The sequence below is a fragment of the Hyla sarda genome, chromosome 10, assembly GCF_029499605.1.
Source record: "Hyla sarda isolate aHylSar1 chromosome 10, aHylSar1.hap1, whole genome shotgun sequence".
Lineage (NCBI taxonomy): Eukaryota > Metazoa > Chordata > Amphibia > Anura > Hylidae > Hyla > Hyla sarda.
In genome coordinates, this window is record NC_079198.1 from 103128483 (window position 1) to 103153457 (window position 24975).

At 41.2% G+C, this 24975-nt stretch overlaps 1 protein-coding gene across 1 annotated transcript in view; it reads left to right on the forward strand.

The window, feature by feature from the left end:
* The window catches only part of CFAP74 (cilia and flagella associated protein 74), a 194771-nt gene that overhangs the window by 112944 nt on the left and 56852 nt on the right, over positions 1 to 24975 (forward strand). The window contains exons 25-26 of the mRNA XM_056543666.1: positions 12386 to 12559; positions 15962 to 16095. Of these exons, the coding sequence (XP_056399641.1) occupies positions 12386 to 12559; positions 15962 to 16095 (308 nt within the window). The remainder of the gene's footprint in view (positions 1 to 12385; positions 12560 to 15961; positions 16096 to 24975) is intronic.

Here is a 24975-nt window from a genome sequence, read left to right on the forward strand (position 1 = left end):
TTTTCTCAAAAACTTCCCCCGGGACACGTTTTGCTGTGTTTTCTTTGAAATCCTTATGGAAGTCGGATTCATAATAAAAAATGGCAATAATAATGGCCAAGTCTGTAGTGAAATACTAAAAGAATCGACATGCAAAGGGGGAGATTTATCAAACCTTGTGCAGAGGAACAGTGGAACAGTGGCCCAAACCAACCAATCAGATTGCAGCTTTATTTTTCAGAGGCTTTTTTGAAAATGAAAGCTGGAATCTGATTGGTGGCTATGTGCAAAGTATGCCCCCTTTTCTAACAGAGCCTCACTAGGCCATGCCCCTTCCCTGCATAGCTCAGCCCCCCTTTCTCTCACATTCACTCACGTAGTCTCCTAAATGGATGTGAATGTTTATAGTGTGCCCCCCCCCCCCAAGTAATATGTAAACCCGACAAGGCTGCGTAGCAGAATGCCCCCTTCCTTGCATAGCTTCGCCCCCCTTTCTCTCACATTCACTCATGTAGTCTCCTAAATGGATGTGAATGTTTATAGTGTGGGGGCCCCCACACCCCGAGTAATATGTAAACATGTTCCGATAAGTCTGCATAACAGAATTTCTTAAAGTAAAAAACAGACAGTAATGTATCATTTTATAAAGCTTTATTAATAGAAGTAATCATATATTCAAACAGATTTCAAAGAATTGTTTCTACATTTATAGTGATAAAAACATTTTATATAGTTATTAAAACATATATCAAAAAAGTACCTCTCACAAAAAATTCCCATAGGCTGATCAGTCTCTTGTCTTTCAGTTAAATACATTCCAGCTGTTAATTATAGCACGGGGCTCTTGGTATAACAGAAATCTGTCATTGTATACATTTCATAGTAAAAAGGACGAGATGCAACGGGGAAGAAATTTCTTTAGGTCACAGAAAGGCAGCGATTATATCACATGAATGCTATATACATTTTATATCATGTTTTCACATAGTGCTAGGCAGCCTTGTTTGTAAATGCATTGTAATTATTCTGCTTTTACATGACTGAAAATACCTCTCACACAAAATCCCCACAAGCTGGTCATTCCTTTTCACTGTCAGTTAAATGAATTCCAAATGTTTGAGCGTTTCTACATTTGTAGGGATAAATACATTTTATATAGTTTTTGATACATATATCAAACACATTTCATAGAATAAGATGTTTTTTTTGTACATTTGTAAAGTTAAATACCATTTACAGGAATAAAGAGCTGTAGCAGAGTGAAAGGCATAAATGATAGCTGTATGTAATTATATGGTTTCTAGTCGAACAGCTAAATTCTTTCCATGTGTATATGGTAGATAAATATTTACATAGAAACTATTCTACTAACTTCTTTTCAGGTGATTTTTAATCACAGAATACACTGAATAGTGTGTATATGTTATATGTAAGTATTTATGCCTCCTAATATTGTGTCCTATCAGCCATAACATTAATACCAATGCCTGATAATGGCCTGTCATATTGTCCTTCCATCGATTGTTGTCCATCTACAATTACATTAATATACCAACGCCTAATATCATGTCCCATCAGCCATAATATTAATACCACTGCCCTAATATCGTGTCTCTAGGTTGAACTCGACGGCCTCTTGTCTTTTTTCAACCTTACAAACTGTTACTATGTATCCCTTTGGAGCATTCTGGGTTTTGTTTTCTTTCTTTGTAAACCATGATATTCTCAAAGTTCACAACTTACAGTTACAGTTATTATACATGGCCCAATAAGTGCTTTAGGTACTGTATACATGACAAAGATTCAGGAAAATATTACCCCCAATAATATACATATACAACCAGGTATTGTACCAAATGTAAGGAAAATAAATATATCCAAGCTGTATAAACACTTTTTTTTTTAAGAGCAGTACCCATATGTGTTAAACATTTTTTTATTACACTCTTAAAAAACTGTGCAAAAGCACCTTACAAAGCCGTATCCCAGAACATCTGTATAAACAAACCATTTTCCAACAGTAAGTTCCCCTATTTCTCACATTAGACACTCCTAAAAGTAACATAGCTGTGTATGTAGGGGCTATAGCAATGAATATAGATGCCTAATATTGTGTTTAATTAGACATAACATAAATACTACAGTAACACTCACGTTCCTGAAGACAGGAACTCTGGTGTATGTGGATCCGCTGGACCTGTGTGGCAGATGACTCGGACTGTACCAGGGAGCGGAGTCTAAGGTGCCGCTGGTTTTCACCAGAGCCCACCACAAAGCGTGATGGAATTGCAGCTGCAGGCGACACCCAGATCGCTACCCCTGGCACGGCTTGACCACACAGGCGGCTGAGGAGATGCGAGGCACAGGAGGGATGAGGCAACTCGTAGTCTGGATAGCAGAAGGTCAGGGCAGGCGGCACAGTAGCGTAGTCAGGACTTAGCAGGAGTTCAGTAGGCAGGCGGCAGAGGAGCAAGGTCAAGTCACAAAAGCAGGAGATCTGGTATACGGCAAGGCAATGCAATGGAACGCTTTGTCTAGGGCACAAGGTAACAAAGATCTAGCAGAGAACTGAGGAGGGTGGAGGAATTTATAAACAAGCCATAGGTGGATTACATTAATGAGCGTACTGGCCCTTTAAATCTTAGAGCTCCGGTGTGCGCACGCCCTAAGGGAAGGGGACACGCGCGCCGGAGCAGAGAGGCAGAGGCAGGAGAAACACCTGGAGAGTGACGGACTGGGGCTCGCATGCGGGCACATCCCGTAATGTGAGTCCCAGCCCCGTCGGCAGCAGACGGTAACTGGACCATGCGCTCACGGCCAGCGTGTGTGGCCACAGTGAATAGCGTAACAGTACCCCCCCTTTGGTCTCCCCCTCCTTTTACGAGAGAGAAAACTCCAGAGAAGGTCACGGTCCAGGATATTCTCCTCAGGTTCCCAAGATCTCTCCTCAGGACTGTAACCCTCCCAGTCGACCAAAAAAAATTGTTTACCTCACAGTTTTTGCAGCAAGAATCTGTTTGACTTTGTAGACGTCAGATGAGCCGGAGACAGGTGTTGGGACAAGATTCTTCTAAGAGAAACGATTTATGACAAGAGGCTTAAGGAGAGAGACGTGGAAGGAATTGGGAATACGTAATGTAGCAGGTAGACAGAGTTTGCAGGAGACAGGATTGATCTTTTGTAGAATCTGGAAGGGATGAAGGTAGCGGGGACCGAGCTTGTAACGGGACCTTGAAGCAGATGTATTTAGATGAAAGCCACACCATGTCACCAGGAAAGAAGGACGGAGTAGGTCTTCTACCTTTATCCGCTTGTGCCTGGGACAATGACTGTCTGGTCTGTTGCCAGATGATGGAGAAGTCACGGACCAGCTCATCAACAGCAGGCGCACCGGAGGAGACTGGGAGAGCAAGAGGAGAACGAAGATGGAGTCCGTAGACAACAAAACAGGGAGACGACCTCGTGGACTCGGAATCCTTGAGATTATATGAGAATTCAGCCCAGGGCAGAAGGTCTACCCAATCATCTTGGCGAGCTGAAACAAAATGCCAAAGAGAAGTCTTAAGGATTTGATTAACCCTCTCCACCTGACCATTGGACTGAGGGTGGTAGGCCGAGGAGAAGTCCAGATTGATGTCCAGACAAAGGGCCCGCCCTCGATCCGAAACGACATGCTGAGGAAGACCATGTAAACGAAAGACATGCAACAAGAAGTACTTTGCCAGCTGCGGGACAGAAGGAAGACCTGGTAGAGGAATGAAATGAGCCATCTTGGAAAACCGATCTACCACGACCCAGATGACAGTGTTATTATGAGAAGGTGGCAAATCAGGGATGAAATCCATGGCGATATGGGACCAGGGAGTCTCTGGAATGGGTAAAGGCTGTCAGAGTCCTGCAGGTCTTTGTCGAGGAGTTTTGTCATGGGCACATGATACACAGGACCGAACAAAATCAGAAACGTCACATTCAAATTAGGGCCACCAGTAGTGCCGGGAAATAAGGAGTAGGGTCTTGCGTATTCCAGGATGTCCTGCAGTCAAGGAAGAATGACCCCATTTCAGGACCTTGCGTCTCAATCTGGCGGGCACAAAGGATTTTCCCATAGGAACTTGCTGAATCTCGGCAGGAGCGGCAGAAAACAAACGGTCAGGAGGAATAATATGCCAAGGCGTGGAGTCCAATCCAATGACGTCAGAGGACCTGGAGAGAGCATCAGCCCTGATGTTCTTGTCTGCTGGACGGAAGTGAATGAAGAAATTGAACCTGGAAAAGAACAGTGACCATCTTGCCTGGGGGTGGTTCAAACGCTGAGCAGACTGAAGGTATAGAAGATTCTTATGATCGGAGTAGATGCTGACCGGATGAGAAGAACCTTCCAATAAATGTCGCCACTCCTCCAAAGCTAGCTTGATAGCGAGGAGTTCACAATCTCCAATGGAGTAATTCCTCTTAGCAGGAGAGAAAGTCTTGGAGAAGAACCCACAAATTACACTCTTGCCCTTGGTGTTTTTCTGAGTAAGAACAGCACCTGCTCCAATAGATGAGGCATTAACCTCCAAAGCAAAGGGCCTCTCTGGATCAGGTCTTGTAAGCATGGGAGCAGAGGCAAACACAGACTTTAAATGGGAGAAGGCCTCTTCAGCCTCTTGAGGCCAAGATTTAGGATTAGATGCCTTTTTATTAAGAGCCACAATAGGAGCAACCAAGGATGAAAAATGTGGGATAAACTGGCGATAATAGTTAGCGAATCCCAGAAGGCATTGAATAGCACGTAGGCCCGACGGACGAGGCCAATCCAATACTGCAGATAACTTATCTGGATCCATCTGCAGGCCCTGATGAGAGACAATGTAGCCAAGAAACGAAAGACTAGATTTCTCGAACAGGCATTTCTCCAGTTTGTAACTTACTATGATGTTTATTTTAGGAATTAAACTCTAGTATTGACATTTAAAACTACAGCTGTAAAATGACAAACACTAACAATGTAGCTCACTTGGTCTGCAACTAAAACATACGCTCTCAGGCCTTGTATGATTGAACTGACCCTGCCTGACATAGATTGCTACATTGAACATGTGGAAACTTACAATTCATCAGAACATTACATGTTACCAGGAGCGTAAGAATATAACATGCTTTTCAGCACTGCCAGGCAATTACATTTGTTGTGACTTCATTATAGAATGTGAGCTTATATAATTCTTAGAGATGAGATCCAGGCCTCAGATTTATTTTGTCTATTTTACTATGTGTTCATACATGTCCTGTTATTATTATTACTGTCACTGATAATAATAAATCAAATTATTTATGTATTATAATTATATAACATCATTAATATAGTATTTTCTTTTAGTTTATATGTTAGTAATATTTGTATGATTGGATATATTTATTTCCCTTACATTTGGAACAATACCTGGTTGCGATGTATATTATTGGGGGTAATATTTTTCTGAATCTTTGTCATGTATACAGTACTTAAAGCACTTATAGAGTGGTGTAAAATAACTAACTAAGTTGTGAACTTAGAAAATATCATTGTTTACAAAGAAAGAAATCAAAACCCAGAATGCTCCAAAGGGACACTTAGTAACAGTTTGTAAGGTTGAAAAAAGACAAGAGGCCGACGAGTTCAACCTAGGGACACGATATAAGGCAGTGGTATAAATATTATCGCTGATGGGACATTTTATTAGGCCATGGTATTAATATTATAGCTCATGGGGCACAATATTAGGCAGTGTTTTAATTTTATGGGAGCAATATTTGGAGTTGGTATTACTGTTATGGCTGATGGGACACAATATCAAGAGGTAGTATTAATGTTATGTCTAATGAAACACAATATTAGGTGTGGTATTAATGTTATGCATTGTATGATACTACAAAGGATCTGTGTTAGATTCCTTACTAAAATAATTCAAGAACCCTTACATAGAGGCATCTATATTCATTGATATAGCCCCTACATACACAGCTATGTAACTTATAGAAGTGTCTAATGTGAGAAATAGGGGGACTTACTGTTGGAAAATGCTTTTTTTATACAGATGTTCTGGGATACGCCTATATAACCTGATTTTGCACAGTTTTATGGGTGCAATAAAAAAAACCCTAACACATATGGGTACTGCTCTTAAATCATAATAGTAAGCACTTCTCACAAGCTGCCTGTACCCTGTTTTACTACTCTATGGAATGTGTGGCTTCTGTACAGAAAAAATTTGCTTCTGCTGGAAAACACTGTTTATTCAGCTTGGATATATTTATTTTCCTTCCATTTGGTACAATACCTGGTTGCGATGTATATTATTGGGGATAATATTTTCCAGAATTTGTCATGTATACAGTAGCTGAACCACTTATAGGGCGGTGTATAATAACTGTAACTGTAAGTTGGAAACTTTGAGAATATCAGAGAAACCCAGAATGCTCTAAAGGGACACATAGTATCAGTTTGTAAGGTTGAAAAAAAGACAAGAGGCCGTTGAGTTCAACCTAGAGACACGATATTAGGCAGCAGTATTAAAGGGGTATTCCAGGAAAAAACTTTTTTTTACATATCAACTGGCTCCAGAAAGTTTTACAGATTTGTAAATTACTTCTATTAAAAAAATCTTAATCCTTTCAATAATTATCAGCTGCTGAAGTTGTTGTTTTCTGTCTGGCAACAGTGCTCTCTGCTGACATCTCTGCTTGTCTCAGGAACTGCACAGAGTAGAAGAGGTTTGCTATGGGGATTTGCTTCTCAACTGAGCGGTTCCCGGGACACGTGTCATCAGAGAGAACTTAGACAAGAACAACTCAACTTCAGAAGCTCATAAGTACTGAAATGATTAAGATTTTTTAATAGAAGTAATCTACAAATCTGTTTAACTTTTTGGAGCCAGCTGATATGTATAAAAAAGTTTTTTCCTGAATAACCCCTTGAATATTATGGCTGATGGGACATTTTATTAGGCGTTGGTATTAATGTTATGGATGATGGGTCACAAGATGACACAATATTAGGCATTGGTATTAATGTTATGGCTAATGGGACACAATATTAGGCATTGGTATTAATGTTATGGCTGATGGGCCACAATATTAGAAGGTATAAATACTTACATCTAACATTTACACACTATTCAGTGTATTCTGTGATTAAAAATCACCTGAAAAGAAGTTAGCAGAATAGTTTCTATGTAAATATTTATCTACCATATACACATGGAAAGAATTTAGCTGTTAGACTAGAACCCATATAATTACATACAGCTATCATTTATGCCTTTCACTCTGCTACAGCTCTTTATTCCTTTAAATGGTATTTAACTTTACAAATGTACAGAAGAAAACATCTTATTCCATCTTATTCCATATAAAATGTATTTATCCCTACAAATGTAGAAACACTCAAACATCTGGAATGCATTTAACTGACAGCCAAAAGGAATGACCAGCTTGTGGGGATTTTGTGTGAGAGGTATTTTCAGTCATGTAAAAGCAGACTGTAATTCACAATGCATTTACAAACAAGGCTGCCTAGCACTATGTGAAAACATGATATAAAATGTATATAGCATTCATGTGATATAATCGCTGCCTTTCTGTAACCTAAAGAAATTCCTTCCCCATTGCATCCCGTCCTTTTTACTATGAAATGTATACAATGACAGATTGCTGTTATACCATGAGCCCCGTGCTATAATTAACAGCTGGAATGTATTTAACTGAAAGACAAGAGACTGATCAGCCTGTGGGAATTTTTTGTGAGAGGTACTATTTTGATATGTTTTAATAACTATATAAAATGTATCCCTATTAACGTAGAAACAATTCTTTGAAATGTGTTTGAATAATGATTTCTTCTATTAATAAAGCTTTATACAGTAAATTGATACAATACTGTCTGTCTTTTACTAGAAGACATTCTGCTACGCAGACTTATCGGAACATGTTTACATATTATTTGGGGTGTGGGGGGCCCCCACACTATAAACATTCACATCCATTTAGGAGACTACATGAGTGAATGTGAGAGAAAGGGGGCGATGCTATGGAAGGGACGTGGCCTAGTGAGGCTCTGTTAGAAAAGGGCCACTTTACTACCGGTGGGCGGTTTGACGAAAGGCATCTCCTCTTTACTACTTGCAACTGCTCCACTGTTCCTATGTACAAGGTTTGATAGGTCTCCGCCAAAGTGTTATTGTTTGTGCCATTTTTTTAGGGTCAGCGGTTTTTTGTTTGTTTAACCTGTTGGGGACGAAGGGCGTATGCATACGACCTTGCATCCTGGTATTTAAGGACGAAGGGCGTATGACTGCTGATATCAATCAGATTTGTAGTTTTGCTACAGCTGGAGGGCTACAGTTTGGATATCACTGTGCAGTGAACTGTGGCCCTCCAGATGTTGCAAAACTACAACTCCCAGCATGCCCACATAGCAGTTTGCTGTCTGGGCATGCTGGGATTTGTAGTTTTGCAACATCTGGAGGTCCACAGTTTGGAGATCACTGTGCAGTGGTCTCTAAACTGTAGCCCTCCAGATGTTGCAAAACTGCAAATCCCAGCATACCCAAACAGCAAACAGCTGTCTCGGCATACTGGGAGTTGTAGTTGCGTACCTCCAGCTGTTGCATAACTACATCTCCCAGCATGTACTTCGGCGATCAGTACATGCTGGGAGTTGTAGTTTTGCAATAGCTGGAGGGACAATGGTTGAAAAATACAGAGTTGGGTAACAGAACCTAACTGAAGGTTTTCCAACCAGTGTGCCTCCAGCTGTTGAAAAAGTACAACTCCCAGCATGCACGGTCTGTCAGTGCATGCTGGGAGTTGTCGTTTTGAAACAGCTGGAGGTTTGCCCCCCCCCCCCATGTGAATGTTCAGGGTACATTCACACACAGGTTTACAGTAAGTTTCCTGCTTCAAGTATGAGCTGCGGCAAATTTTTCGCCGCAGCGCAAACTCGTAGCGGTAAGCTCACTGTAAACCTCCGCCAGTGTTAATGTACCCTAAAAACACTACACTACACTAACACATAATAAAGGGTAAAACACTACATATGCAACCCTTACACTGTCTCCCCCCCCCCCCCCCCAATAAAAATGAAAAACGAATTGTACAGCAGTGTTTCAAAAAACTGAGCCTCCAGCTGTTGCAAAACAACAACTCCCAGCATTTCCGGACAGCCACTGACTGTCGAGGCATGCTGGAAGGCACCCTGTTTTAGAATCACTGGCATAGAATACCCCTATGTCCACCCCTATGCAATCCCTAATTTAGTCCTCAAATGCGCATGGTGCTCTCTCACTTCGGAGCCTTGTCGTATTTCAAGGAAACAGTTTAGTGCCACGTATGGGGTATTTCTGTACTCGGTAGAAATTGCACTACAAATTTTCGGGGGCTTTTTCTCCTTTTACCCCTTTTGAAAAGGAAAAGTTGGGGTCTACACCAGCCTGTTAGTGTAAATAAAAATTTATTTACACCAACATGCTGGTGTTGCCCTTTACTTTTTATTTTCACAAGAGGTAAAAGGAAAAAAAGACCCCCAAAATTTGTAACGCAATTTCTCCTGAGTACGGAAATACCCCATATGTGGGCGTAAAATGCTCTGCGGACGCATAACAAGGCTCAGGAGTGAGAGCGCACTATGTGCATTTGAGGCCTAAATTGGTGATTTGCACAGGGGTGGCTGATTTTACAGTGGTTCTGACATAAACGCAAAAAAATAAATACCCACATGTGACCCCATTTTGGAAACTACACCCCTCACGTAATGTAACAAGGGGTATAGTGAACTTTAACACCCCACAGGTGTTTGACGAATTTTCATTAAAGTTGAATGGGAAAATAAAAAAAAACTATTTCACTAAAATGCTGGTGTTACCCTAAATTTTTCATTTCCACAAGGGAAAATGGGAAAAAAGCCCCCCAAAATTTGTAACCCCATTTCTTCTGAGTATATAAATACTCCATATGTGGATGTAAAGTGCTCTGCTGGCGCACTACAATGCTCAGAAGAGAAGGAGTGCCATTGGGCTTTTGGAGAGAAAATTTGTCCGGAATTGAAGGCCACGTGTGTTTACAAAGCCCCCATAGTGCCAGAACAAGGAACCTCCCCCACATGTGACACCATTTTAGAAACTACACCACTGACGGAATGTCATAAGGGGTACAGTGAGCATTTACGCCCCACAGGTGTCCGACAGATTTTTGGAACAGTGGTCCGTGAAAATGAAAAATTTAATTCTTCGTTTGCACAGCCCACTGTTCCAAAGATCTGTCAAACGTCAGTAGGGTGTAAATGCTCACTGTACCCCTTATTACATTCCGTGAGGTCTGTAGTTTCCAAAATGGGGTCACATGTGGGGTTACATGTCCACTGTTCTGGCACCACGGGGGGCTTTGTAAATGCACATGGCCCCCGACTTCCATTCCAAACAAATTCTCTCTCTAAAAGCTCAATGGCGCTCCTTCTCTTCTAAGCATTGTAGTGTGCTTGCAGTGCACTTGACATCCACACATGGGGTGTTTCCATACTCAAAAGAAATGGGGTTACAAATTTATGGGGTATTTCTGGGGTATTTCTAATATGAAGATCCTTCAAATCCACTTCAAACCTGAACTGGTCCCTGAAAAATACAGATTTAGAAAATTTTGTGAAAATTTGGAAAATTGATGCTGAACTTTGAAGCCCTCTGATGTCTTCCAAAAGTAAAAACATGTCAACTTTATGATGCAAATATAAAGTAGACATATTTTATATGTGAATCAATATATAATTTATTTGGAATTTTCAAATTTTTCATCAAATTTTTTTATTTTTCTCCAAGAAATGATGCAAGTATCGATGAAAACTTACCACTACCATAAAGTAGAATATGTCACGAAAAAACAATCTCGGAATCAAATTTATAAGTAAAATCATCCCAGAGTTATTAATGCTTAATGTGACAGTGGTCAGATTTGCAAAAAAATGCTCCAGTCTTTAGGGTCATAATGGGCTCCGTCCCCAAGGGGTTAATAAGCTACCTGTTGGTTTTTATTGGATTTAATAAAAAATAAAAAAAGACAAAATAATGATTGTACACATGTCATTATGTACTAGGGTATTTTTGATTTTGTGGCCAAGTTTTCCTCATAAAATGCTGAATAAAAAGACTATAGAAGAGATCTATCAAAACCTGTGCAAAGGAAAAGTGGAGCAGTTGCCCGTAGCAACCAATTAGATAGCTTCTTTCATTTTTCAGAGGGCGTTTTAAGAATAAAAGAAGTGATCTGATTGGTTGCTATGGGCAACTGGTCAACTTTTCCTCTGAGCATGTTTTGATAAATCTTTCTATATGTTAAGGAGCTGGTATAGGGGAATTAGGGGAATCATTCTCATATTATAAAATGACCATGTTTTGCTAGGAAATGCCAGCACCTTATATTTCAACCTCTAAGACTCTCCCAAGACAATAAAGCAGAAGCATGACTACTGAAGCCACAGTGACATTCAAGCAAATACCACTGTACAGGGGAAATGTAAACTGGACTTGTCAGAAAGTTTTTATAGTATAAAGTATAGTCATGGCTCTATATTGCTTTTAATCCTGAATCTTTACCAACCTCTCATTAGGTAATTGACACCTACGATGCTGAGATATCAGAGTTTAAATGGATATGCAAATTAGGCTTTGGAACCCACTGGGCATTCCCTTTTGTTTTTCAGAGCCCAGCGCATTTCGGCAACTTCACCAGTTAGGCTCTCTCCTCTGTGTGCTGGTTCCCACCTTTCCTTTGTAATCTAGTGGCCAAGGAGAACACACAGTGGGCTCCAAAGCCTAATTTGCACACCTTTTTAAACTCTGATATCTTGCTGCTGGAGGAGTCAATTAACTTATGAGAGTATATGGATTTAGGCTCAAAAGGCATATTTTCATGGTGTGAACATACCTTTAGAAGGGGAGATAACATTGCACAAGTACTGAATTCCCTTCACTCTCACAGCTAGTGAGGGTCCCGGAAGTCTGACCTCCACAGTGATGGCAAAACCTAGCAAATTTGGTTATGGTTCAACAAGTTTGACTGTGTGGGCACTTATCGTAAAGATATTGATAGTCTATAATAACTAGAGCGTAGTGTTCAAAGTCTATACATACAATCACAATAGTTTTTATTCTTATACAATATAAGAATAAAAGCTATAAGAATCAAAATACCAGAACCTACTGAACAACCTGATGATCTGGATTTTGTTGCCAAATGGAAAATTGCCTAAAGTAATGCAGACAGATGTGATAATGTAGAATGTTTGACAATTTAGCTTTAGATACACTGAACATTGGATAACAACTAAAGTGAATACATTTCAGTTTCCACATCACTGCCCACACATGTTATTCACCAAACTATTTTTATTCCATAGATCAAACCTGTTTGCTTCACTGTTAATGCCGTGGTAACAACAACAGATTTAGAAATCAGCCCAAGAGAAGTGAATTTTGGACACTGTACAATCTATGAAGCTGTTCAGGCCTCAATTCAATTATCAAACAAATCTATTCTTCCCCAAGAATTTGGCTTTATGGGGATTCCAGAGGTATGTGTGTATTATGGATATTGTGTTAGAAATACACGTGTACACAGTGTAAGTTACATTTCTGGCACCTAGCTTCAGTGTGTGCTGATATCATGAAGTTTACAAATATTATGATGAGGTTTAGGGGCCAAGTGGACTAAGCCCACCTAGCTGTATGTGGGTATATTTTTGTGGGACAGGTTGTACTTTTTATTGGAATCATTTACAGTAGATGTGACTTACTGGTCTCGGCGGTGACGGGCCGCAGTGACGAGTCCCACTGGTGATTGGCTGAGTGGGTTGTCGCTACTTAGACCAGTTTGTTGCAGAATGGGAGCTGGAACACTCAACTGTAAGAGACAGGCCCCATTCTTAAGATCGTGGGGGATACTACAGCTGTCGGACATCCCCTATCCCTGTATATATCCCCTATCCCTATATATGGGATACCTTTGTCATAACCGGATAGACACTTTAATAGTTTGCTCATTCTTTAACAACAATGATGCAAATGATGTTCATTTTCATATGATTTTCTTTTGATAAGATAAATGGGAAAGTTTTCTGTTTTTATTTTTATACTTGTCTTTTTAATTTTTTTTAAACAATAATTTTTTTTTACTTAGACTTAGTCCCCTAGGGCACTAGCAATTGCCTTCTACAATACACTGCAAGGCTACTTTATTGCAGTATATTGCGATCAGTACACATCTCTTTTAGGTTTCACTAGGCCCCGGGCTGCCATCTTAACCACTCGACAGAACACCATTGGGACATATTGGAGCCAAACAGAGGACAAAGAGGACTGCCATCTGGTTTCTAATCACTTAGATGCTGTGATCTCTATTGACTACAGCACGTAGGGGGTTAAACAACTGGAAACATGCCGGTACCCACCATGTTTGGAGAGGGCACTTGGCCTCATTAGTTTGCTCCATACAACCTTCCTGATGAGGGCTTCTTATGACATATTTCGTACCGATAGTGGAAGCTCTGTGCATCTTATGGGATGTTGACATTGTAGTGGGATGTTGTGGGTAGAATGCATTTGTACCAGTCGGATACAGATTTTGTTAATGTTTATTGTACCTGTTTATATGTTTTTTGTCTTGAGTACATAAAAATAATTTCCATACATATATATATATATATATATATACTAGCTGAGTACCCGGCGTTGCCCGTTTTTTTCCTTCCTCATCCTTGTTGGGGAGGAAGATCAACAAAAGAGGAAACTTTTGCCTTCATATCACATCCCCATGTATTATTGTCATATCCCAACCCCATATATCACGTCCTCATATCCTGTCCTCGTACCCCGACCTCCTATCCCCTCTTCCTATCCCCTCTTCCTATCTCGACCTCCTATCCCAACCTTCTATCCCAACCTCCTATCCCGTCCTCCTATCCCGACCTCCTATCTCGACCTCCTATCCCGTCCTCCTATCTCATCCTCCTATCCCGACCTCCTATCCCTTCCTATCCTGTCCTCCTATCCCAACCTCCTATCTCAACCTTCTATCCCGACCTCCTATCCTGACCATCCCGTCCTCCTATCTTGACCTCCTATCTTGGCCTCCTATCTTGACCTCCTATCTCGACCTCCCATCCCGTCCTCATATCCCGACCTGTAATATGTGTACCAGGTATTGAAATATCTCCAGCCGTACAGAAGTTATGTGAGAACATACATTTCCCATTGATTTGCATGGGACTTTAAACAAAAACCCTGACCCTCACAAATGGGGATAGTTAAGGGTTAAATTAACTATCCTATATTTTAAATGGACATATAAGTAACGTGCCAAGTATTATCTAAATATTTCCAGCCGTTTGGAAGTTATACAGTAACATATATTTCCCATAGACTTGTATGGGACTTTAAACAAAAACCCCGACCCTGGCAAATGGGGGTGAGTAAGGGTTAAATTACCTATCCTATGTTTGTTGTTGACATATTAACGTGAAACTTGGCACACGTTAGTTATATCTTTAGCCGTTTGGACGTTTTTGTGGAACATACATACTCACATACACCTATACATACACACACATTGGCCCTTATTTACTTAGAGTGGAGTGTAAGTTTCTTTGTGGGTTTTTATTCCCTACAATTTATTTTCCACGGTATTTACTAAGGTTTCCCTACATTTTCCACTTTCCCTACACTTTGCTTTTTTTTACACATGCTCTGATCTGTCAGGTTTTCCTCAGCTCAAATCCACCACATTCTATGTGGAAACCTTAGTAAATAGGTTGGGTTTTTGTGAAAATGCCGGGAACACACCTCTTTTTGGAGACCACGCCCCTTTCCGCGGTGGCTGCGCCCCTTTTTTTGCTTTTCTTAGCAAAATGGAGAGTTAGTCTGAGTTTTTTCAATTCTGGTGCAAACTCAGGCGCAGACAGAATTTCTAGCACAATGCGACAGAATCTGGCGCACAACCCAACAAAAATGTCAGGTTTGCAATAGTAAATGAGGGCCACTGAGTTGTATAAATATAGATATATGTATATAAAAGAAAAAGCATGCTTTTTTTGGAGTGCTGCGCCTGTTTTTGGTTCATATATATATATATATATATATATATATATATATGTATGTATATAAAAGAAAAATAGCCAGCACCTCTACCTAATACACAGGTGCACACTTCTTTGGCAAATACAAAATATACAAAAAAGAAGGTTGCAGCAGCACGCTTGGTCAAAAAATGGAGGCTCTTAGACCACTTTTTGATCAGAATGTGTCCCCCAACCACCACGCGGAGGTGGCCTCATTTCAGATGGGATCCTAACACTCATTTCACTCAGCTCTGCTGGTCATATGGCCTCTGACTGGGTGACGTGCTGGATCCACTATCAATTTAAAAATCCTCCTGTGAATCAGGGAGGGGTGAACGGCTAGAGAGCGTGCCACTCCCCCTTAATTGCACAGCAAAAACAAAAAGAAGTAAAAAAAAATATATATATATATATATATATATATATATATTTATATACATAGTAAATAGGAGTAAGCCTTGAGTCTGAGGTATCCATTTGGAATTTTTACTAAAGCTGTGACTCGTATCATTGTATACAGCATATAGTGGTATTCTGCCAATACGAGTTACGGTCTTGAAATAGCATAGACCACTATACTACTCCATGCAATAAAAGAAGAGATGCTGACACCAAGTGGCCCAGTGTATGCTATAAGGACACTCTTTTGATACACGGGTCAATAGTGCCTGATACATTCAGCACAGCACTGATATTCAGATACAGAATTAATTCAGATGAATGTAGCTTTGATATTGGTATTTTTTATGTTCCACTCTGCACATTTACATGAATATGTGTGGAATATTGACAAGTAGGTGTATTTGGCTGGCAGTTAAAGCAGATTGCATTTGTCAGGTTGATATTTCTTTTGATTTATAGTATGTAGATATCCAGCCAAATGACGGCTTTGGAACTATTCTTCCCTTGGAAACAATTACACTGAATATAATATTGAAAGCGCCAAAAGCCGGAAAATATAATTTTGACCTCATTTGCAAATCGGCTATTAATAGGTAAGTGGAAATTGTGTTGTTAGGATATTGTTGTAAAAGAGAATTGCACACATTATTGTTAATTGGAAATTCATATCCGTAAATGGTATTATGATCATTTACAAGATGTTATTCACATTTTCCGGGCTTTTTTGTGACCTTTTCTTATGACCTGCAGTTTTCAGTACAATTGCATCAATTCAATTTGTACAGGAATATTATTTCCTTTCCTATCCCTATTAAGTCCATTAAAATTTGACATAGCCAAGGTTACTATAATGTTTTTTTTTTGTCTGCACATTGTGCTAAATAATCGTACAATTCAGCACTTGTTTCCAGCACAGAACTGCATGATAATTTAGAGTTTCTCAAGAAATGTCAAGAGATTCACCTGACTATCGATAGGTTTCTAAATTTTGTGAAGTTCATATCTTATAAAACACTATATTCGTGGTATGTATTGGCATACTGGCAAAACAGTTCTACTAGTGACTATGTACTGTCAATTTCTAAGACTATTCTGTTATTTTGCGGGACATAGGTGCATCTGTCACATAGTTTATGCATAGGAAACCACTAGCACAGTCAAATAGTTAGTTACCCAGGAATAAAAAAAACAGAGCTAGTTTCTTTAAAAAAAAAAAAAACAGCACCACACCTGCCTACAGGTTGTGTGTAGTATTACAGCATTGCTTCATTCACTTCAGTGGAACTGAGCTGCAATAGCACACCCAACCCCAGGACAGGTCAGGGTCTTTTTTAAAGTAATCAGCTTTGTTTTTCTATTCCTGGATAACCCCTTTAATGTAAAAGTAATGAAACATGGTGCCTTTATTTTGCTAAAAACCCACTGTTGTCAGGACGGGTTCGATGTGCCCCTGAGCCACAATGGCTTTCCCCTGTGATGTCACGTCTGCTCCCTCTTTGATTGACATGAGCTGTAAATGGAAATAAGGGTGAATGCTCGCTAAGTCTTCCATATTATGAATTGGAGCCACAGACTCTCTGCCTGCGTGCCACAATTCCTGTTCACGGCACATGTGCAGAGCTTCAATATTTTTTGCTGCTGTAATTGAGAGACAGCAGGCGTGATATCACAGGGGATAGAACTTGTGGCCATGCCTCTTTAACACTCAGAGTCCCCCTGAAAAAATAAAGGCACCAACAGCTTATATTAAGGTATGGAATTTATTAAACATCTATTTGACTGTGCTGGCGGGTTCAAATGCATAATCTATATGACAGATGCACTTTAAAAGTGCCTGCCTGCACTTTAGTCCCCAAAATTGCAAAATACGCTTGGATATTGACCAAATTTAGTCACTAGTGGACTGTGCTTGGACATTGAACTCAATGGACCCAGCACAGATATGCCTTTGTTTTATGCCTGCATACTGATCTGACACAGGAAGTGAATTTTTTAAAATAATTTAAGAAAATAAGGTGGTCTGGGACCCCTACCTGGTTTCCTGGACAGCCCCATAGACTTATAATTGGGCCATCCTGTAAAGCAGGATGTAGATCCCTGCAAGCTCTGGAGTGAGGTGTAACCCCCCCCCCCCCCCCCCCCGACCATTACTGAGACCCCAACCGATCATGTCTCTGTGACATGTCAAAAGACACTTTGAGTGTAAATACAAAGTAAGGGATTGCTCACATGTACATAACCTGCTGCAGGTTTTCCATAGCAGAAAATCAGCAAACAGAATTTCCGCACCAGAAAATCCACAGAGGCATATGTTCATGTAAACATACCCTTAAAGACAAGATCTTCAAAAACTGATGGGCGGGAGGAGGCGTGATCATCTGGACGGCATGACGTAGGTGCTGTCACTCTCTGGGTTCTCCTACCTCCTATCCTTCCTCTCGCTCTGGCCGCCGGAGATGTGAAGCCCCTGTGCCCGGAGTAAATGGGCTACCAGCCAGGGAACATCTGTGGTGGGTGCCAGCTCCAGTAATGGATCGGCCTTATGCTGTTGGTGTCTGGATACCGTGGCTGTCGGCGCATGTATAACACGCTGGAGGCTGCTCAGTATCGGGAGGAGGTAGCTGCCTGTTTCCATGTCCCCCTGGCTGGATGGTACACGCCAACCCCAGGCGCACGCGAGGCGGGCTCTGTTATTATAAGAACCAACGACCAACTGACTATGCGAACAGAAGAACGTTGCCCCAATAGCCTCGCCATTGGAAAAGAAGACCTTGGGAATGATAGAAAAATACATGCAGTCGCCAACTCTGAAAATAAAACATAAGGATAAAAAGGAGAGGGAGCGGCGAGAGGTAGGAACAGATGAGTCAAATACAATAATTCTTCAAGAGGGAGTGAGAGACCCAGTAGAGGAAATACCTCACAGCCAGATGCTGGTTGACATATTAGCTGAAATATGCACCTGCAATAAAGGATTACAAGAACTGAACCTACAGGTGGGCCACCGGTCTACGGACATTTCTCTGATAAGAAAAGAAGCTAACAACACCAGATCCCGACCTCTCTCTGTGAAAAAGCAATTGCCGGAGTTGCAGGCTAAACTGAGTGCACTTAATAATGATCTGGGCGCTCTTTAGAGAGACAATGAAGACTATAAACGTACAGTGGGGATCAAAAGTTTGGGCACCCCAGGTAAAAATTTGTATTAATGTGCATAAAGAAGCCAAGGAAAGATGGAAAAATCTCCAAAAGGCATCAAATTACAGATTAGACATTCTTATAATATGTCAACAAAAGTTAGATTTTATTTCCATCATTTACACTTTCAAAATAACAGAAAACAAAAAAATTGTGTCTGCAAAAGTTTGGGCACCCTGCAGAATTTATAGAATGCACTGCCCCCTTTGCAAAGCTGAGACCAGCCAGTGTCATGGATTGTTCTCAATCATCATCTGGGAAGACCAGGTGATGGCACCATGGGTTCTTTTAAGCAGTTGTCTAGAAATCTGAAGCTGAAAATAGTTGACGCTCACAAAGCTGGAGAAGGCTATAAGAAGATAGCAAAACATTTTCAGATGTCAATATCCTCTGTTCGGAATGTAATTAAGAAATGGCAGTCATCAGGAACAGTGGAAGTTAAAGCTAGATCTGGAAGACCAAGAAAAATATCAGACAGAACAGCTCGCAGGATTGTGAGAAAAACTATTCAAAACCCACGTTTGACTGCACAATCCCTCCAGAAAGATCTGGCAGACACTGGAGTTGTGGTACACTATTCCACTATAAAGAGATACTTGTACAAATATGGTCTTCATGGAAGAGTCATCAGAAGAAAAACTCTTCTACGTCCTCACCACAAAAATCAGCGTTTGAACTTTACAAATGAACATATAGACAGGCCTGATGCATTTTGGAAACAAGTTCTGTGGACCAATGAGGTTAAAATTGAACTTTTTGGCCGGAATGAGCAAAGGTACGTTTGGAGAAGAAGGGGAACAGAATTTAATTAAGAGAACCTCTGACCAACTGTTAAGCATGGGGGTGGATCAATCATGCTTTGGGGTTGTATTGTAGCCAGTGGCACAGGGAACATCTCACGAGTAGAAGGAAAAATGGATTCAATAAAATTTCAGCAAATTTTGGATGCTAACTTGATGCCATCTGTGAAAAAGCTGAAGTTAAAGAGAGGATGGCTTCTACAAATGGATAATGATCCTAAACACACCTCAGGGGATTACATCAAGAGGCGTAAACTGAAGGTTTTTTCCATGGCCTTCACAATCTCCTGACTTCAACATAATTGAAAATCTATGGATAGACCTTAAAAGAGCAGTGCGTGACAGACAGCCCAGAAATCTCAAAGAACTGGAAGACTTTTGTAAGGAAGAATGGGCAAAGATACCTCAAACAAGAATTGAAAGACTCTTGGCTGGCTACAAAAAGCGTTTACAAGCTGTGATACTTGCCAAAGGGGGCAGTACAAGATATTAACTCTGCAGGGTGCCCAAACTTTTGCAGACGCCATTCTTTTGGTTTTCTGTTATTTTGAAAGTGTAAATGATGGAAATTAAATCTAACTTTTGTTGACATATTATAAGAAACTGTAATTTGATGCCTTTTGAAGATTCTTGCATCTTTCCTTGGCTTCTTTATGCACATTAATACAAATTTTAGCCTGGGGTGCCCAAATTTTTGATCCCCACTGTAAATTCTCTGACTTGCAGGACCATTCGCGGAGGTCTAATATCAGACTTCTTGGGCTGCCTGAGGGCACAGAGGACAGAGACCCCATACAGTTCTGCAAAAGCTGGATTAAGGAAACTTTTAAACATCTGTCCCTTTCTGCAATATTTGGGGTGGAACGGGCACATCGAGTGCCGGGCAGGGTTCCTGTGCCAGGCGCCCCATCTCACCCTCTCCTAGTTAAAACCTTACTCTCCTCCTACAATGGTGCCCGGCTCTCATTGTACCCAGACTTTTGCAGGTCAACTCAAATACAAATGCTCCTCTTTTAGGGATGTCAAAAGAAGATTGGCGGTGGCTGGGGTGCGATATTCATTACTTTTCCCAGCGAGACTGCGAATTGTACATAAATACAGTACCTTGTTTTATAATGATGTGGGAGAGGTGGCTAAATGGCTTGAATCCAATGGGCTATGATTCTGTTGTGTTATGGGTGGGAGGAGTGAGAGCTGGGGGAGCATAAGGAATGGTTGTTAAGAGACCTAGACGGGCTTCCGGAGGGTCAGATGGAGGGGGGAGGGGATGCGGTTGAGGTGGGGAGCCACAGAGTAGTAGCCTTTTTTTTCATTTTTTTTTTTGGATCATCATGTGGAATGTCAGGGGAATGAGGGATAGGATAAAGGGCTATGCTATCTTCGACCAAGTAACCAGACACTTACCAGCAATAGTATCTTTGATTGAGACCTATTTGACAAAGGATACGGTGGATAGGGCTAGGAAAAGATGGGCTGCCCAGGAATATCATTCTGTGTTTTCTGGATACACTTCTGGTGTGTCTGTGTACGTACACAATAAAATAGACTTTGTGTTAAAGTCTAAACTACTTGACCATCGGGGTAGATATATATTCTTGCATGGCCTATTGGATAAAGTGGAACTGGTCTTGGAATTCATGTACGTCCCTCCCACTTTTACCGTTGAGATATAACTTATTTTACTTAAATTTATGAAGACTAGAGAGGGGGTACCCTTCTTTCTTATGGGTGATTTAAACTCTGTCATGGACCCAGGGCTGGACAGGAGAAGTAGGAGCAGACCCCTCCCCCCCCCCCTCCAAAACCCTACTGGCGAGGTTCCTGAAGGAGGTTGGATGGGTGGATATGTGGAGAGCAATGTTTGGAGATCAGCCTTAGTTCACCTGTTTTAGCTCAACATATGGCTCTGCATCTAGGATAGATTTACTGATCAGTAACAACCCCCACTCTATCTCCGACCATTTTCCCTTAGTGGCCCTATTGGATATGGGTTTGGGGGGAAAGGCCCACACAAGAATCTTTAAACTTAATGCTTACTGGCTTTCCTTGTTAAATAAAGATGATTTCTTCAAACAAGAGATCTCCCATTTTTGGTCTATCAATAAGGGAACTGCTAACCCCCAGATTACTTGGGATACCCTTAAGGCATACCTCAGAGTTTTATAATTCAAAAAGATTTCTTGTTTGAAGAAAAAATTTTGAGAGAAGGAAGCTCAGCTTAGAAGGGAAGTGGATCAAGAGGAAAAAACAGTTTAATCAAAAAGTAGACTCAACTTCCTTAATGCATCTGAAAAGAAAGCAAGAATCCTTAAAACTTTACCTATTAGAGAAGGCACAGCATTACGTTTTCTTTTCTAAATACCGATATCTCTGAGGTGGGGAAACCCAGTAAATTGCTAGCAGGTATGATCAGGGTACAAGCCGGGAGATAAAGAATAGAGGCCATCTGTTTAGATTCTGGGGCTCAAACGAATCTTGATTCAGAAATAGAGCAAATATTCTTAGAATACTTTACCGAGCTATATGCCTCAGAATGTCACCAAGAAATAGAGCTGGGGGAGTTCTTCTCTAAAATTGTTACTCCGAGACTCTCTGAGGATCAAAGATAAGCCCAGGTTGCTCAATTAACCATGCAAGAGCTGAGGGAGGTGATACAGTCATTCTCAAATGGTTCCTCTCCCGGGCCGGACGGCCTCCCATTCGAACTTTATAAAAAAATATGCTGATATTTTGGCTCCCATCCTATGGGAGACCTTTCATTAATCCTGTTGGAATGGGGTCCTTCCGGCCTCAATGCTGGAAGCAGATATTATTCTGATCCAAAAAAAGGCAAAGACCCCACAAAAAAAAAGTCATATAGGCCGATTTCTTTAATAAACATGGACGCTAAGTTACTGGCTAAAATTTTGACCAGCAGATTGTCAAGGATGATTGGGGTATTAGTGGAAAGAGATCAGACTGGATTTATTCCAGGGCGTAATCTGTCAAGTAATCTTGAGAGAATATTTTCGGCCCTGCAAGTATGCGAGGGCTCCCTCCTATGACAACTTGCGCTCCGGCCACTCACTCTGGACGTGAGCGCATTGTCCCCTTCTCTTCCCCAGCTGGCAGGGCTGGGATTTGCATCTAGGGACGCGCCCGCATGCGAGTCCCAGCCCATCACTCACCTCTGTCCTCTGCTGCTTCCTTTCAGCTTCGGTGCACGTGCTCCCACCTCCTAAGGCGCACGCGCGCCAGAGCTCTGGGATTTAAAGGGCCAGTGCGCCCGTAATTATCCGTTGCACCTGTCACACTGTTATAAGTTTCTGCACCTCCCACATACCCCTGCTGGATCTTTGTTGCCCTAGTGCCTGAGAGAAAGCGTTCCTGTGTGTTGTCTTGCTGTTTTCTGACCTCATTTGTTCCGTTACCTGACCTTGCTCCTTTACCGCCTGCCTACTGACCTCCTGCTATGTTCCTGACTACCCTCTTGTGCCACCTGCCCTGACCTTCTATCCTGACCACGAGTTGCCGTATCCTACCTGTGCCTCGAAACTCCTTAGCCGCCTGTGTGGTTGAGTCGTGCCAGGGGTACCGACCTTAGACCCCACACCCTGGTACGGCCCGTGTCATCTGCCACACAGGTCCAGCGGATCCACTACCACAAGTGATCCTGTCTACTGAACTGTGAATTTTACACCTCCGCTCCATCCTGTCTCTAGACGCGACCAAAGCAGTTGACAAGATGGCGTGCAGGTTCCTCTGGGGGATTATGTCACAAATGGACATAGGACAACGGTTCCTGGAAATGGTAAAATTGTTTTATAGCCACCCAACTGCTAGGGTTTTGATGGGCTCTTCCCCCTCTAGTCATTTTAAGTTAACAAGGGGCACCATTGTTAGCCATTTATATAGAGCCCCTTGCCATCATGATTTGCTCTAATCCAGAGATATTGGGCTTTGGTATAGGAGGACAAGCTTCCAGCATTAGCTTATATGCGGATGACTTGCTTGTATATCTGATAATACACCCAGAGCTCTTCCAGTCCTTATGAGAATCTTTCAAGAGTTTGGAGCTCTCTCTGGATTAGACATCAACTGGGGGAAGTCCAGTGTGATGCCTATCGATTACAACTTTAATTTGGATGGAACTCCGCTTCAGGTCGTCCGAAAGGGCAACTCCTTATTATACTTGTTCATTATCTCGGCAGACCCTTCAGACTATAAGAAATTCAATCTAAATCCTCTGATGGCAAGCTTGGAGAGAAAATTGGGTCTTTGGAGGAGGCTTCCACTATCAATGGCAGACAAAGCAGCGCTAATTAAGAGGACTTTGATGCCCTTGATTCTTTATATACTGAACGTTTCACCCGTGTGGATCCCACAATCTTGGTTCGATAGACTTGAGACAACACTCCTTTGGGGCCGAAATAGGGCCAGGCTGAAAAATGGGGTCCTCTGTGCCCCTCTGGGAGAAGGGGGAGTAGCACTCCCATGCTTTCAACAGTACTACTTGCCCAGAATCCTTAATATGATCAAAATGGGCGATATTCATTTCTTAATAAATTATTTAATTATATGCTCAGGGATTCAAAACTTGAGCTTTTGCCAGTTATTATAAGCCAGGTCATTAGACTTGTGTAACACAATTGCTAGAATGGTCACTAATGGGTTGTATTTAATGAAGAAAAAATCTAAAGTAGAGGGGGGTTTATATTTCATATCTATATGGTATAACGTACGGCTGAAGGAATTTCTTACTGTTCCTGACCCCTCTTTCTGGATTTCTAAGGGGGTTAGCACATTAGATGATATCATAGATAACGGTAGGTTGAAGACTTTTGAACAATTTTAGGAGGAGTTTCACATTTCTTACACGGATTTCTTAAGATACAGGCAACTGCACAGTGCACATGTAGCTAAAAAGAATAAGAAGATATACGAGTTAGAGAAATTTCAGATTGGAGAATTGTTGCAATATAAGGAGGATTTGAAGAAGGGATGGGTGATCATTTATAAAATGATGAGACCGCTGAGGTTTCAGTTTCTGAAATCTATATATAGGAATTACTGGGAGCCGAAATTAGGACCTCTAGATGATGCATTCTGGACACATACCCTTAGTAAAATCAATAGGATATCTATTAACTATAGTTACAGAGTTAGTCAGTTGAGAATTTGATATATTACCTACTGCACCCCTGGAAAGTTGGCCAAGTTTAGGCAAGAGGAAAGTATTGAATGCAAGAGATGTCATAACATTGACGCGGATTTCTTTCATATGATCTGGGAGTGTGAGAAGCTTAGGAGCTAGTGGGAGGGAATCTTCCGAGATATAAACAGGAGGCTCCTCACCAGTATAGATTTTGGATTCGAATAAGCTATTCTGGCATCCACAAGCGACTTGGGGCCAAATGTCCAACTCATTCTGAAAGTATTGTTTTGTGCTAGATTAACCATAACTCATATGAATGGCAGAAAGGATACCCAATATAC